The 14,099-nt window shown below is 39.9% G+C and overlaps 1 protein-coding gene across 1 annotated transcript in view; it reads left to right on the top strand.

Moving 5' to 3' along the window:
* The window catches only part of LOC122549799 (scinderin), a 110,213-nt gene that overhangs the window by 64,891 nt on the left and 31,223 nt on the right, over positions 1 to 14,099 (top strand). Inside the window, exons 7-9 of the mRNA XM_043689846.2 lie at positions 3,730 to 3,818; positions 4,343 to 4,558; positions 8,020 to 8,141. Coding sequence (XP_043545781.2) covers positions 3,730 to 3,818; positions 4,343 to 4,558; positions 8,020 to 8,141 — 427 coding nt within the window. The remainder of the gene's footprint in view (positions 1 to 3,729; positions 3,819 to 4,342; positions 4,559 to 8,019; positions 8,142 to 14,099) is intronic.

Genomic DNA, 14,099 nt, shown 5'->3' with positions numbered 1-14,099 from the left:
TGAGGGGAGCTGGAGACAAAGAGAGGGGGGAAGGGTTGTGGGTTGGGGGGGCAAAGTGCTGAAGCTCTGATAGGTGAATACAGGTGGTGGGTACGACCTGGTTGGTCAATGGGAGGAATGAGTACAGTTGGTAGTTGGAAGGAGGGGTCAGTCGGAGGGGTGGAAGGGAAGGAGAGGGGCTGGAAAGGGAGTTGGGGGAAGGAAAGTGAGGTTATTTGAAATCGGAGAACTCAATATTGAGTCCTGTGGGCTGCAGGCTGCTCAGGTGGAAGATAAAGGTGTTGTTCCTTCAATTTGTGGTCTGATTCATTGTGATTATGGAGGAGGCCAGGGATGGACATGTCAGAGAGAGAATGGGGAGAGGAATTGAAATGAGCGGTAACTGGGAGGTCAGCCTGGCCCCACGGGCCTGGATAAGATTCTCGACAAAATGTGCCCTTAATTTACCTTTGGTCTCACCGACATTTTTATACCAATGCAATGTAAACATAAGGTGCCGATGCATGGATATTGTTCTCTCCATTTTCTGAAATACAGGCACGCTGAATGTAAACTGAGAGCTTAAACTGGTGATGAGAACTGTTGCTTCCTAGAATGAGTGCGTCTGACAATGTGCATCCAGAGTTTGGTTCTTAATTTGCTTGGATTTTAAGGGAGGGATGGCTGTTACTGAAACTTCCAGTCTCCAGTAGGTGGAGCTACTCTACAACAAATGATGGTGTTTGCTCTTCGGCCATGAAAGCTGGTTTTTAACACTTGCTAGTCTTAATGTACTGCTCATTATGGTGCTTCAGAGGGGCAACTAGTAGGAAATAGAGAGTTGTTAGCTCTTTAATAACCAGCTTCTCACTGTCCACTGGAGGGAGGAGAGGGAAAACATTCAAGGCCACTGGGATTGAACTGAATTTTTTTAAAAAACTGGCTCGTTGATGAGTGATAACTGTCAAGTGGGTTGATCCTTTGTGCCGAGTCAGCCAACTGTTAACAGAGCCATACAAATCTGCAGTAAGTCAGGTCAATGTTGGTATTGCCTCTCTCCTGTGGCTCAGGGATTAAAGAGAGAGGGGTGGATGCTCCCTTTGAAGTGGGGAGTGAGCATGGAACAGGGCAGTGCCTGTAGCTTTGCTGAGATTCTTTTCTCCAAGATAACATCACAACAATCTTTGACCAACTGACCAACAGCCCCACCTGCTGGTGAGTGCGTGCAACAATAGTGAGTTGCACTATTGCAGTGACCACATGCACAGCTGATAATTCAACAAACCTTGACTTCTGCCAAAGACTGCTAATGTCCTCTAGCTTTAGATGGATGGATAGTATCCCTGTGGTAAACACGTGCATTACATTTCAGACAACTAGGTTTGGTTTCTCAGTCAATATTTTTGAAGGCTTATTATGTGTTATAGTCATAGAGACCTTGGGAAAAAAAATTCTTCAAAGTGACAATTCTATTCAGTTAAGAGAATTTAGAATTATGTCAGTCCTTAACCAGTTAGTGGTGTCACATTTATGTGAATGGTAATTGTCTAATAATTAGTCATTCATCAGCAATGATTAACTTTGGGTTACTATATTTAAAACCATAAGATGACAAGTTATGAAGCAGATATTACAGCAAGCCAACGGAGGCATGTATTTATAAATGCAAAGCAAATTGGCGAACAGAGTCACAATATTGTGTACATACGTTACATGATGACCTTAAGCACAAGGTATACGTACAACATTCCCCTCCTTTCCAGAAGAAAATGTAATTATTTTTACGATGATGAATGAACCTATGATTCTATATAATGTATAGGTAATTTACTGAAACATCCAGATTTCATGATGATGCTTTTGCCTGGAGATGACTCTGATTTCCCATAGTCATCAGTGATATTGTCTGTTGTTCCTGTTTGTGTTTGGGATCTTGGAGCTGATGCAACAGGACCAGGAAGCAGTTAGAAAACTGGAACAAACCTACATTGTTTTCCATTCATCTAACTGTTGTGCCAACAAGAAAGAAAGAGGAGAGCACAATGTTCTCATCTTTGACCTGGGAGTTGGCACGTTTGATATATCTATTTTTTTCATTCACCATGGTATCATTGAAGTGAAATGGATGATGGATAATACCCACAGAGTTTTCGAAGCTAATGCAATGAGTTTGCCTTTTTTTAGAGTATGAGCTCCTAGACCTTTCTTTGAGACATCTATCTCCAGGGTAATTGACTCTATAGGGTTACAAAATTGCAATGGTTGATGCTTCTGATGGTGACTGTTTCACTGCTTGCTTCCTGTAGTCTTGTCCAATGTGAAATGCATATCCCTTCTCAATAATTCCCTTTGAGATAAAGAATGTTAAGCAAAATCTGAAATATTTAGCAACAAGAAAGAAATAAACTAGATATCTTGTTCATTTCGACAATATACCTTTGACTTCCTCTTACTTGCTATGAATCCAGTGCACACCCTGATCATTTGACTCTCATTAAGGATTTGTTGCTGACCAGCAACCTGTGTTTTCAACATTCCCTGATGTTTTAACAAATAAAGACATAAAGAGTTATATCCTATAATTGTGCATGATTTAAGACTGTGGATCAGGTTTTACACACAATACTGACTTGCTTGCTGGCTGTTTGAGAATAGGCCTCAACAACACAATGTTTTCCATCATTGATATGTTACTGATAATGGTCTAATAATTGCTCTTTGAGGATTAATTAGGTCCTATCCTAAGTTACCCTGAGAAAGTGCTGGTGGACCTTCATGTTGAAATGTCCCAAAGGAAATAAAAGTTGACTGATCAACCAGTTGACATACAGCTCCTCCATCCACAAGACACAAGTCAGGAATGTGATGGGATACTTCCCACTGGCCTGGATGAGTACAGCTCCAACAACATGTAAGAAATGTGACAGTTTCCAGAGCAAAGCAGAATGCTTTATTGGCACACCATCCACCACCTTCAACATTCATCTCTTCACCACCGACACACAGTGGCAACAGTGTATACTGTATACAACTCATCAAGGCTTCTCTGACACCATCTTCCAAACTGGTGACTGCTCCCTCCTAAAAGGACAAGGACAACAGATACATGGAACACAACAAACAGCAAGTTTCATTCCATGTCTTTCAGCATCTTTCACTGTTGCTAGGTCAAAACTATGAAACACATTTCCTAAGCACGATGAATATTCCTATATTGATGGGACTGCAGTGGATTAAAAAGACAGTTTATTGATCAACAATATGTTACAATTTATCGAGCAGACATTACAGCTATTTAATTTCAAAGTATGGCTTATAAACCAAAGCAGACCAGGAGCTGAGCAGAGTCTCAACATTGTACATACATACCACAAGGAGTTCTGAAAAATAAATTATCTTAAAGATAATGTACATATACAATATGTAGGACTACCTTATTTCAAAAGACTAGCATAAGTCATTCATCCTTTAGGCATGTGATTGATACAAATCAAACTGAGGTCTTCACATTTAAGATGCTTGTGCATTGAATATATTTGATTTCCCTTGGTCTGAAAAGTTCTTTAGACTGGCAAAAGACCCAGAGCTGCTCAATCAGGAAAATACAATCTGTATAAAAATGATTGAAACAATAAATGTGACTCAATCTAATACTGAAATGCTAAAGAAAACAAGTGAAAACTTATATGAACTCTACTAATCATAACTTTCCACTTTACTGATTTGAAAATGCAATATTTTGGTGTTTAGGTAAAAATGCAAACCCAAATGAGAGAAAGACAGCTATGAAGACTGCCGAGGACTTTATAAAACAAATGAAGTACCCACCCAATAGCCAGGTAAGAAATTTTAAAATGAAGCTACAGTATTTCATGAAATAACAGACAATATATACTGGTGTCACATACCAATGCAATGTAAACATAAGGTGCCGATGCATGGATATGTTCATTGGAATGTGATTGGAATGTGTTCATTGTTCATTTGAAAATAATAAATGATATTAGATGCATAGGATTTAGAAACAGGAATAAGCCAAATTGCTCAAATCAAGTTGGACCTTATCAGTGGCTTTTAGAAATATCCTATCATTGCTTACCTTGTACTGAAGATGACTATTTCACCCCTAGTCCTAGCCTTGAAAAATTTGCTGTTTAATATGGTTTCAGTTAAAATAAAATAGAAGTCACCTCTGAAGTTATAAAAGGACAACCAAAAAGTCAATACTAAAATGGCTAATTGAAAATTGGGAATATTGAGAAGCTGCAAAGATATTGGGGTCAGCACAACTTTTGCTACTACTATACAGTACGATATTTTAATCTGCCTTGAATTGACTTTAAAGCTTCGCTTTCCACTATAGATTCAAGTTCTTCCTGAAGGAGGAGAAACCCCAACCTTCAAGCAGTTCTTTAAGAATTGGAAAGACAAATGTCAAAGCGAGGGATTTGGGAAAGTATACGTCACTGAGAGAATTGCAAAAATCAAGCAAATTAAATTTGATGCTTCAAAACTGCACACCTCTCCTCAGATGGCTGCAAAACATAACATGGTGGATGATGGTTCAGGAAAAACGGAGGTAACACACTCCTCATGTGGAACAGAGAAAATGAAAATGTGTGTGAATGCATGTATGTATGTATGTGCAGTGATTTTTTAAAAAAAGGCTGCTCATAAGAAACTTGGATAATAATGGCCTGAGGAGCTACATTATAATACCATTTAGCTGCTGGGATTCTGATCGGATTTGGTCCTAAGGTTCAGTTCTCCCTCACATCATAGAGGATCTGGATCAGCGCAGGCTTGGAGGGCCAAAGGACCTGTTCCTGTGCTGTAATGTTCGTCATTCTTTGTTACCTTCAGTCCTTTCCTGAAAGTGCTGGCTCATACTGCATTTCAACTCCAAGGGAATGCTCCATGATCACAATCTTCATAATCAACCTTGAGTCATTTCAGCTTAGTTTATCGTCATTTCAGCCAGATCTGATGTTGTGTTTATCTTGAGTCCACATAACAGTATTTCCAACAGGACAGTTGGATTGTGCTCAAGAGTGAAAATACTGGGTGATTTGTCCTTTCCCTTGCCAGGGTATAATGAGGTTGTCCGCAATTAACCCTGTCTTAGCCTATAGCATTGATCACAGGGTCCACTCCACAATTTCATGGTCTATATACTTTTTCAGAAGACAGTTTTGCTGCCAGCAAATACCATTTCATTGGCCTTTCCTTGTTTGTATTGGATCAGTCCATCATGCAGACCACATTCAACATGAACTGCTGGGCAGTTTCGACCATATTTTTGATTCAAGAAAATAAATATTCAGTTAATTGACCATACACTCCCACCCCCTCCAGTCCCTTCTCTCTTTGCTATAACTTCAGTTTTGATAGAATTCCCTTTATAAGCACAAATTGTTGTTATATGAGGTCTATTATGTATAAAAGGGTTTCTCCTTGCTTGCCATACTAATGTATTGAAAGAATACTTGAGCTGGATATTCCAATGCCCAGTGCATCATGTGAGCATTGGAGTCTGGAGTCCCAGATGCAGCTGCCTTTCTGGGAATTACCATGAAAGCAGACAAATTTCTTGGGCAATTCCCCTCCGTGTGGAGCTCTCTGGGAAAGTCCTTTGAAATCAGGGATTTAAGAGAGTTATGGCTTGCTTAAGAATAATATTAACCTAGGGAATGTTTGAGACTTTAAAACATACTCTAACCATTGGGTAACTATTAAACTGAACCCCTGACTCACCACTGAAATCCTCCAACTACAGGGGAGCCACCACCTCCACCGCTGATCGTCACAGACCTCCAACCCCTCACTACGACCGATACCCATCTCCCCAGCTGTCCTGACACAATTCCTTGACAGGGTCCACAACCACTACCTATCATTCCTCACTGCCTGCCAACCCAATTTAACACTCACCCTCCCCAACTTGACCCACACACCTTCCTGGACTGACAGCCCACCACACCAATCCTGTACCCCATTGGACCCAATCCCAACCCATTGCCAGACCTGACAACCCTAGGGCAGTCCTGACACACGTACCCAAACCTCACCCATCCTCTCATTCTCAATTCCACTTTTCCCACCCATCAATCCCTTCTCTCTGAGCTAGTCTGTGCATGCATTTCTAGCACCCTGCCCCCTCATTTACCTGCTCCCTGTCCGCTCCTAACTCCGCCTTACTTACACACACCTCCCATCCACATCTCTCATGTACCTGGCATATTTAGCCTTTCAGAGATGCTGTCAGAGTGGCTCACCTTGCTGCTGGACATTTAAACTTCAGAATACTGCACACAAACTGATGTGAAATGGGACATGGTTTCTAAGAACATCACTGCTGTGTTTGTGGATTCCTGGATGAGTCTGTAATGAGGGGCCCCTCTCCATGAATTGGTTTGGATCAGAAATAGGATTCTCAAAGCTATTTGGAAGGCCTGCATTTAAAAAATGGCTCCATATAAAAACACAGTCTTGTGTAAAGGTAAAATCACTTAATCCTACTGGGCCATAGAGTTGCTGTCTCATTAGAGCGAGAGAGAGAAATACCTGTGATATTTTAATCTGAGGGTCATACAAAATGCATTATTATGATCTAAGCTTGCTTTTTTTGTGATTGAAGTGTTTTGATCCTTTTTAGATTATCGAACCTATTGTATGAGACAATCTATAACATTGGAAGTGGCATTTTCTTTATTCACAGGAAGAGGGCGCCGCTGGCTAGGCCAGCATTTATTGCCTCATTCCTAATTGTCCAGAGGGCAGTTTAACACAGCCACATGTAGGCAAATTTCCCTCCGTAAAGGACATCAGTAAACCAAATGGATTTTTTTTCCAAACGACCAGCAATGGATACATGGTCAACATTAAAGTGCTAATTCCAGATTTTACTTGAATTCAATTTTGACTATCTGCCGTGGCAGGACTTGAACTCAGTTCCCTGGAACATTACTTGGGCCTCTGGATTAACATCCAGTGATAATACAACCGGGCCATAACTTCCCCCAGGTTGGTGCTGAATATATAATTCAATAGCAGTGAATTGTGAAAAGCAATCATAATTTTTATTAAAAATATGTCCCATCCTTTGTAGTTTGACGATTTGACAGGAAGCTTGGTTACTCCTGTCCTTGGGTTCTGAAAATGTCACTTTGTACATTTTGCCAAAGAACGCATGATAATAACTAAATTTGATGCTCATTCCGATTATCCCTTCTGTTTTAAGGGCAAGCAGTTTTTGGGTTTCGTGAAAATATGACTATACAGCACCAGAAGACACCATTGAAGTCTAACTGGTTAATACCGTGACAATCACATAATAACTGTGAGGAAAATTGGACAGCTCATTACTAACCATTTCCTGCCCAGTGGTAGTAGCCTTATACTATCAAGGTTGTAGGCATTGCTGGCACGGCCAGGATTTGATGCTCATCACTTGTAGCCCTTGAGAGCAGTTAAGACTCAGCCACATTGCAGTGAGTCTGTGTTCACTGTAGGCCAGGTCGTTAAGAATGCTGGATTTTCTCCCCTAAAGAACATTAGTGAGCCAGACAGTTTTTGCAACAACTGATGATCGTTTCATGGTCACTCTTATTAATACTAGCTTTTCAATTCCAGACTTTTAAAAATTAACAGAACATATTAATTAATTGAATTTAAATTCCACTAAATGTCATGGTGGAATTTGAACTCATGCCCATAGTATTAGCCTGGGCATCTGGATTGCTATTGCCATAACTGCCACACCATAATTGTTCTGCAATTATTAAAATATATGTATCAGTAATTGCAGCTCAAAGTTAATACGTTATTTGTGAAGTATTTTGGAACATATTTTTGCAAATGCGAATTTTCATAATTTCTTATTCCATATGTCAATATCAGAACTTACTGAGCAGAGTATCGATCGTTCACAAACATTCTTCATCAACTATGTAGTAAGCTGAGACAGTTTGGAGTTGCATGATGCTTTTTATTGAGAATGTGCATTTGAATACGAGTATTAACAAACCTCTCCTGTTCTAGATTTGGCGAGTTGAGAGCAATGGTCGGATTCCTGTCGACCCCAGTACTTATGGACAATTCTTTGGTGGAGACTGTTACATCATTCTTTACACCTACAGATTGGGACAAATCATTTATACTTGGTGTGTATTATCAACTCTTATATCTATGTTATCTCCTATTTTGGTAAGCTTAATATAATTATAAGATTTACAGATGTTCCTTAGCCTCAGAAAAAGAGACTGAGTTGGTTTGGATGATTCCAACGATGCGCTTAACTTAAACACAACCCGATTTCCACCCGCTATCAATTTGAGCTCATCCGAAGTTCTGCTGCCCACATTCTAAATTGTACAAATGAATCTTCCTGACCCTACTTTGGCTCCCAGTCTGTCGACATCAATTTTAAAATTCTTATAGGCATTTTCAAACCCTTCCATAGCCTCACCACTCTCTATTTCTGTAATCTCCTTCACCTCCACAATTCTCTAACATTATAATGCTCCTCCAATTCCGCATTCTTGCGTATCTTCTATTTTAATCCCTCCAGCACTGGTGCCTGTGTTTTCCCTTGTCCTGGCTCTATATTCCAGATTTCCCTTATTAACACTTTTTTCTTTACTGACTTTCTTTCCTTGGATATGCTTTTTAAGACCAACATTGTTGTCTAGGTCTTGGGTATCTGTGCTGATCAGTCCTAAAGAGGTGCAAGATCAAATTTTATTTGATATGTTCTGACGAATAGAGAATACCAACTAGATACCCAATGCTGCTCATTGACCACCAATCATAGTGTAGTTAGGTGGCAGAGTTGATGCCAACCAGTATCAAGATAGGTACATAATGTCAGAGAGGTGAGGGAAAAGGACATTCCTGGAGGGAGAAGATGAACATTAATTTTATGAAACACAGAGGATCACTCCTGATTCTTGCAGTTTCTCAAAATAAGAGAGACGACCTAATGAACCAGAAAATCTTGATAGGTGTCCAGTGGTAGATCCTTCCAGAATAATACACCATGGGTTCTTTGACAGCACCTTCCAAATATGTAGCCATCTAAAAGGACAAGAGTGGCTGGTACATGAAAATACTGCCAAATACAAGTTCTTCTCAAGCCACACACCATTCCCATTTGGAACTATATTGATATTCCTTCATTGTTGCTAGGTCAAAATCCCAGTATTTCTTACCTATCAACACTGTAATTCAGAAATATAGCTCCATACCACCCTTTCTAGGCCCAGTGAGGATAAGTCACAAATGCTGACCTTGTCACATCCCAAGAATGCTATGGGCTCAGTTGGAAGAGAGTACAAATTGTTTAGCTTTCTCTGCAGTTTTCATGTCAAGACGGTAATGTTTTCACTCAATGGTGACAGTAAAATCCTCCCCCAAATGTTTACTTGTACAATATCGAGAAGGCGAAGGGAATCCTTTGCTTATTAGCATATCCTGATTTAAGAGAATATTGATTGAATTGTTTCACTCAATTACAGTTCAAATGTATTATATAAATGAGACAAACTGAAAACCATATTGCTGGAAAATAAAGTTACCACAAGTCATAGTGCATAAGCATCAATAAACTAATACTTCCAGTAAACTATTATATTAAAGTGTATGAAAGCATTGGCTCTCAGGTTCTGCTGTTATACAGCTGGGTTTTGATGTTTAATTTAAGCAGGACTGCAGTATTTTTCTCTTGCAAAGTGGAGCAGCGTTGCATGCTGGAGGCTGGGTCCTCTGGGAATGCTTTTGAAGAGGTTCTTACAGCAAAATACAGATGATAAGCACATGACTAACAAAGACAGAAGATAATTTTAGTGTGTAACTTGACACAAGAATAGCAAGCTTAAGCATAAAGAAAATTGAAAAAAACAGCAGCATACTCTGTGATTCAACGGTCAGTCAAGGAAAAGAGAACGATTATTTGAAAGTTTAAATTTAACAGAAAAAAAACTTGAAAAGGCCAGCACATTATTGACACCCGAAAGGAAAGAGCAGAATACTAACAGAGCTCATTTGGCTTAATGATGTTTAAAAAAGAGAAATTGATTATATCAGCAAATTATTTAATTCACAGAAAATCACTGTTACAGAAAATAATTTGTAGATAATCATAATATCTATTTAAACTGTTATTTTTCTTATTCATTTGTACTGACAGCATGTATTTGGCTCAACACATTTGGAAAATACATAATCCGGTACAGGACTGTATTGGATAGACTCATAAACAATTGATTTCCGGGTGTGCTGATAAGCTGAGTTTAGCCAGGCTGAGGGTGGAGGTGATATATTGTTTTATTTACTGTTGCTGGGTTAAAATCCTGAAATTTGCTTCCTTAAGGGCACTGTGGGTCAACTCACAGCATGCGGACAGCAGTGGTTCAAGAAGGCAGCTCACCATCACTTTCTCAAGGGCAATTAGGGATGGACAATAAATGTTGGCCAGCCAGTGGCACCCATGTCCCACAAGAGAATGAAAATATTTCATTCAGTGTTCCAAGGGAGAGCAAAATCCTTACAGGATTTTCACTGTAGATATTGAAGCTGAAAAATGTGTGTATCATGTGAAGACTAGATCAGCCTCAGATTTGACAGCTTGAAGATTGAAAAGCGCCCTTATGCTCAGAATTGGAAAAAATGCTTGAGTGAAGTCTGAGTGAATACTCAACACCTGTGGAACTGCACATTAAATCAAATCAGTGCCTTCAGGCATGGAGAGAAAATTGGAGGAAATGAAAAATGTAAAGGAAAATTTTAATTCCTTGGTGGGTTCTTATTGACCAGGCCTCATTTACATCACTGGCCAGTTGTTGCAAACTGCAGGATATTAATGATTGTGATTGAACATAGGTTGTCAGCTAACAGGTGAAGCAAATAATGGGGGAGGAAATGAATTTGCAAAACCTCACAGTAGGAAGCTTGGGACCAAAGAGGTCCAAACTTAATTTGTGTGATTTAAAGAAACAATTCTGAATTCATAAAGGAGTACTTACCACTGACCTAATGGGATCCCTGTTACTTTCAAACCAGATTTCATTGAGCTACTGTGTTGGCAGTTGGAATGCCAATGCATGGTCTTTTCATCATAGGACCCCATACGACAAGGTGTGCATCTCAGCCTCGTGATAACACATTTTAAAATTGCCGTATAAGGAAATCAAGCACAGAAACTGAAAGTGTCCTTCTAAGTGTTAATTCTGTGGAGTGTTCTATATAGTATATTCATACAGGATGTCAACATGATGTAATGCAATACTGATTTATAACCAGTAAATGAGAATTCAATGAATGAATCATCCAGATTTAAATCGCTACATTTCATACAACCACAGAAAAGTTAGCATAAACTGAACAATTATTATGTGGGTTTGTAAAAGTCAGTGGCAGAAGGTTGCAGCTTCCATCTTTGGCACTGTAAAGTGCAACAGCCTGATTATAATGGGTTCTGTCAGTTCCAAGTGAGCCTACCAGATGGAATGCTTCTTCCTTGGGGCAAGAAGACTTTGACATTGTCTGTCATGTCCAATACAAGTGATCTTGTGACAGAAAGTGAAGAAATGAGCAGTGGGCACCACTTTGACATCGACCTCCATCATGCCCTCGAGCACTTAACTGAAGAAAGCACTTGGAACGGAGACAAAAGCAAACGCTTAGCAAAATAATAGAAGTAACATTCGGCGCAGAATTTATTATTCTTTCACAGATGTGGGATTTACAGACTAGGCCAAGTCGTCCACCCCTAATTGCCATTATAAAGGTGGTAATAAGCTGCCTTCTTGAACCTTTGCAGTCTGTGGGCTGCAGGTGCATCTGCTGTTAGGAAGGAAGTTTCCAAAACAGTGAAGGAACAGCAGTATAGTTCCAAATCCAGATGGTGTGTGACTTTGAAGGGAACTTGCAGGTGATGGTATTCCAATCTGCCTGCTTTCCTTATCCATCTAAATTTGTGCAAATTACATGTTTAGAAGGTGCTGTCAATGAACGTAAGAACATATGAACAGTCTGTGTGTCATTCTATGAGACCATGATAGATCTGTGACCTAACTCCACATATCTGCCTTTGGCTCATATGCCTTAAAACTTCAGCTTAAATAAAATTTATCCTTCTCAATTTTAAAATTAACAACTGATCTCGCATTTGTGGAGCAAAGTTCCAAATCTCTACCACCGTTTAGGTCCAGAAGTGCTTCCAAGATCTCCCTTGAATAGCCTGGCCCTAATTTCTAGATAATTCCCCCTACTTCTAGGATCTCCAAACAGTGGAAATAATTTATTCTTATCTGCCCTGTCTTTTCCTGTTATTATCTTAAAGACTTCAGTCAGATCCCCCCCCTTAACCTTCTAAAATCTGGGGAAAACAGGCCTAATTTGTATAATAAGGTGAACAAGTTGGCAGCAGAGGAGGGCTCTTGAGCCATGGTTATTTGCTCCGACTGCTTTTCCTTTGTCTTTTCTTTCTTTCTTTCTTTCTCTTTTCCTCTAATTACCTCCTGTTCTGAGCTCAGAAAGTATTGACAGCAGCAAGTAGGCCCAGCGTGGACCTTATAGCAGCAGCAAGTGAGCCCACAGCGGACTCGAGTGAGCCCTTCCTTCCTTTTCTGGGCTGAGCACGGAACCTGGCACCAGAATTGTCGGCTGCTACATCAGCAGAGGCGAGATCAGTGAGGTAGGCCCCGCAGCAAAAGTTGGTACCTAAAGATCAGTGACTTCATCGTGGGTTGGCTCCCACATTGGCATCGGCGAAGTGGTGGCAGAAGGGCATCACAGCGGCATGGACAAGGTAAGCCCATGATGAGAGACGCGACATCAATGTTGGTTGGTCTGGTGGAGGCGACGGCGGGGCAGTAGCGGAGAAGAATTAGCCCAGCAGCGAAAGATGGCACTTGAAGAGTGGCAATGTCAACATTGATTGGGCTCAGCAAGCAGGAGGAGGAATAGCAGTACAGGCGTCATTAATGATCTGCTGATTCAGAACTGATAGACTCTCTTTAAGCTTTATGTTGCTCCTTCTTATTCTTAAACTATTCAAAATGTTGGAATATAGTGACAGTGGAAAAGCTTTTCATTGTACTTTACAGTTTTTCTCACTGTTTTACCCATTCACCCAATGTCCCTTGATTATTTTATGCTATTATCTTCACTGCCTCACTGCTCTCTGACTCTGTGTGTTATTAACACATTTGAATATATGACTTCCGATATCATTATCCAAGTTGTTAATAAATAACCTGGATAATTGAGGCCTTAAAACACATGCTTGTAGGACACCACTGGTCACATCCTGCCAATTTGAGTACCTGCCCATTATCCCTACTTTCTGTCGCCTGCCACTCAACCAATTTCCCAGCCATGTTAATAATATTCACTCAATTCCAAGAGCTTCTACCTTCAATAACATTCCCCTTATGTTGGACTTTATCAAATGCCTTCTGAAGGTCCATATAAACAATATCCATAGACATTTTCCTGTCCACTACCTTCAAAAAATTCATCAAGACTTGTCAGTCATAAACTACCTTCATGAATCAATGCTGAATCTCGCAATGCACCAGTGCTTTTCGGTGTATTCAGTTAATGATAGTCTTCCACGGTTTCCCCAACACACGTTCAGCTCGCAGATCTGTAATTCTTTGGTTTTCGTCTTTTGCCCTTCTTAAAAAGCAGAGTAATGTGCAATTTTCCAATCTGGAGGGACAACTCTTGCATCTAGGGAACTCTGAAAGATTATACTTTGGGTATGTACAATGTAATCCCTTACTTCCTTTAAAACTCAATGGAAACCAATATGTCCTGAGAAATTGTCACTCTTTAAGCCCTCTTTATTGATATTTTACTCCTACTAATTTTACCTAGTACTTCTCTTCAATCCACTATTAATTTATTCAAGACTTCCGAGCCTTTCTCCTTTTCTACTGTAAATACTGAGGCAGGGTAATTATTTAACATGCCTGTCTTTCCGCAATAGTCATTGACAATATTCCCACTTTCTTTAGTGGGTCTTTAGTCGGTCAAATTTTCTCCCGACCACCAACTTTCGCTTTATGTAACTATAAAATTTATTCTTATTGATTTTGAAGTCCCTTGCAAGTTCC

The sequence above is a fragment of the Chiloscyllium plagiosum genome, unplaced genomic scaffold (assembly GCF_037043375.1).
Source record: "Chiloscyllium plagiosum isolate Xiang-an unplaced genomic scaffold, Cpla_swu_hap1 HiC_scaffold_5, whole genome shotgun sequence".
In the NCBI taxonomy this organism is placed as follows: domain Eukaryota; kingdom Metazoa; phylum Chordata; class Chondrichthyes; order Orectolobiformes; family Hemiscylliidae; genus Chiloscyllium; species Chiloscyllium plagiosum.
The sequence above is the reverse complement of the archived record's forward strand: the minus strand, read 5'-3'. Positions and strand labels throughout refer to the sequence as shown.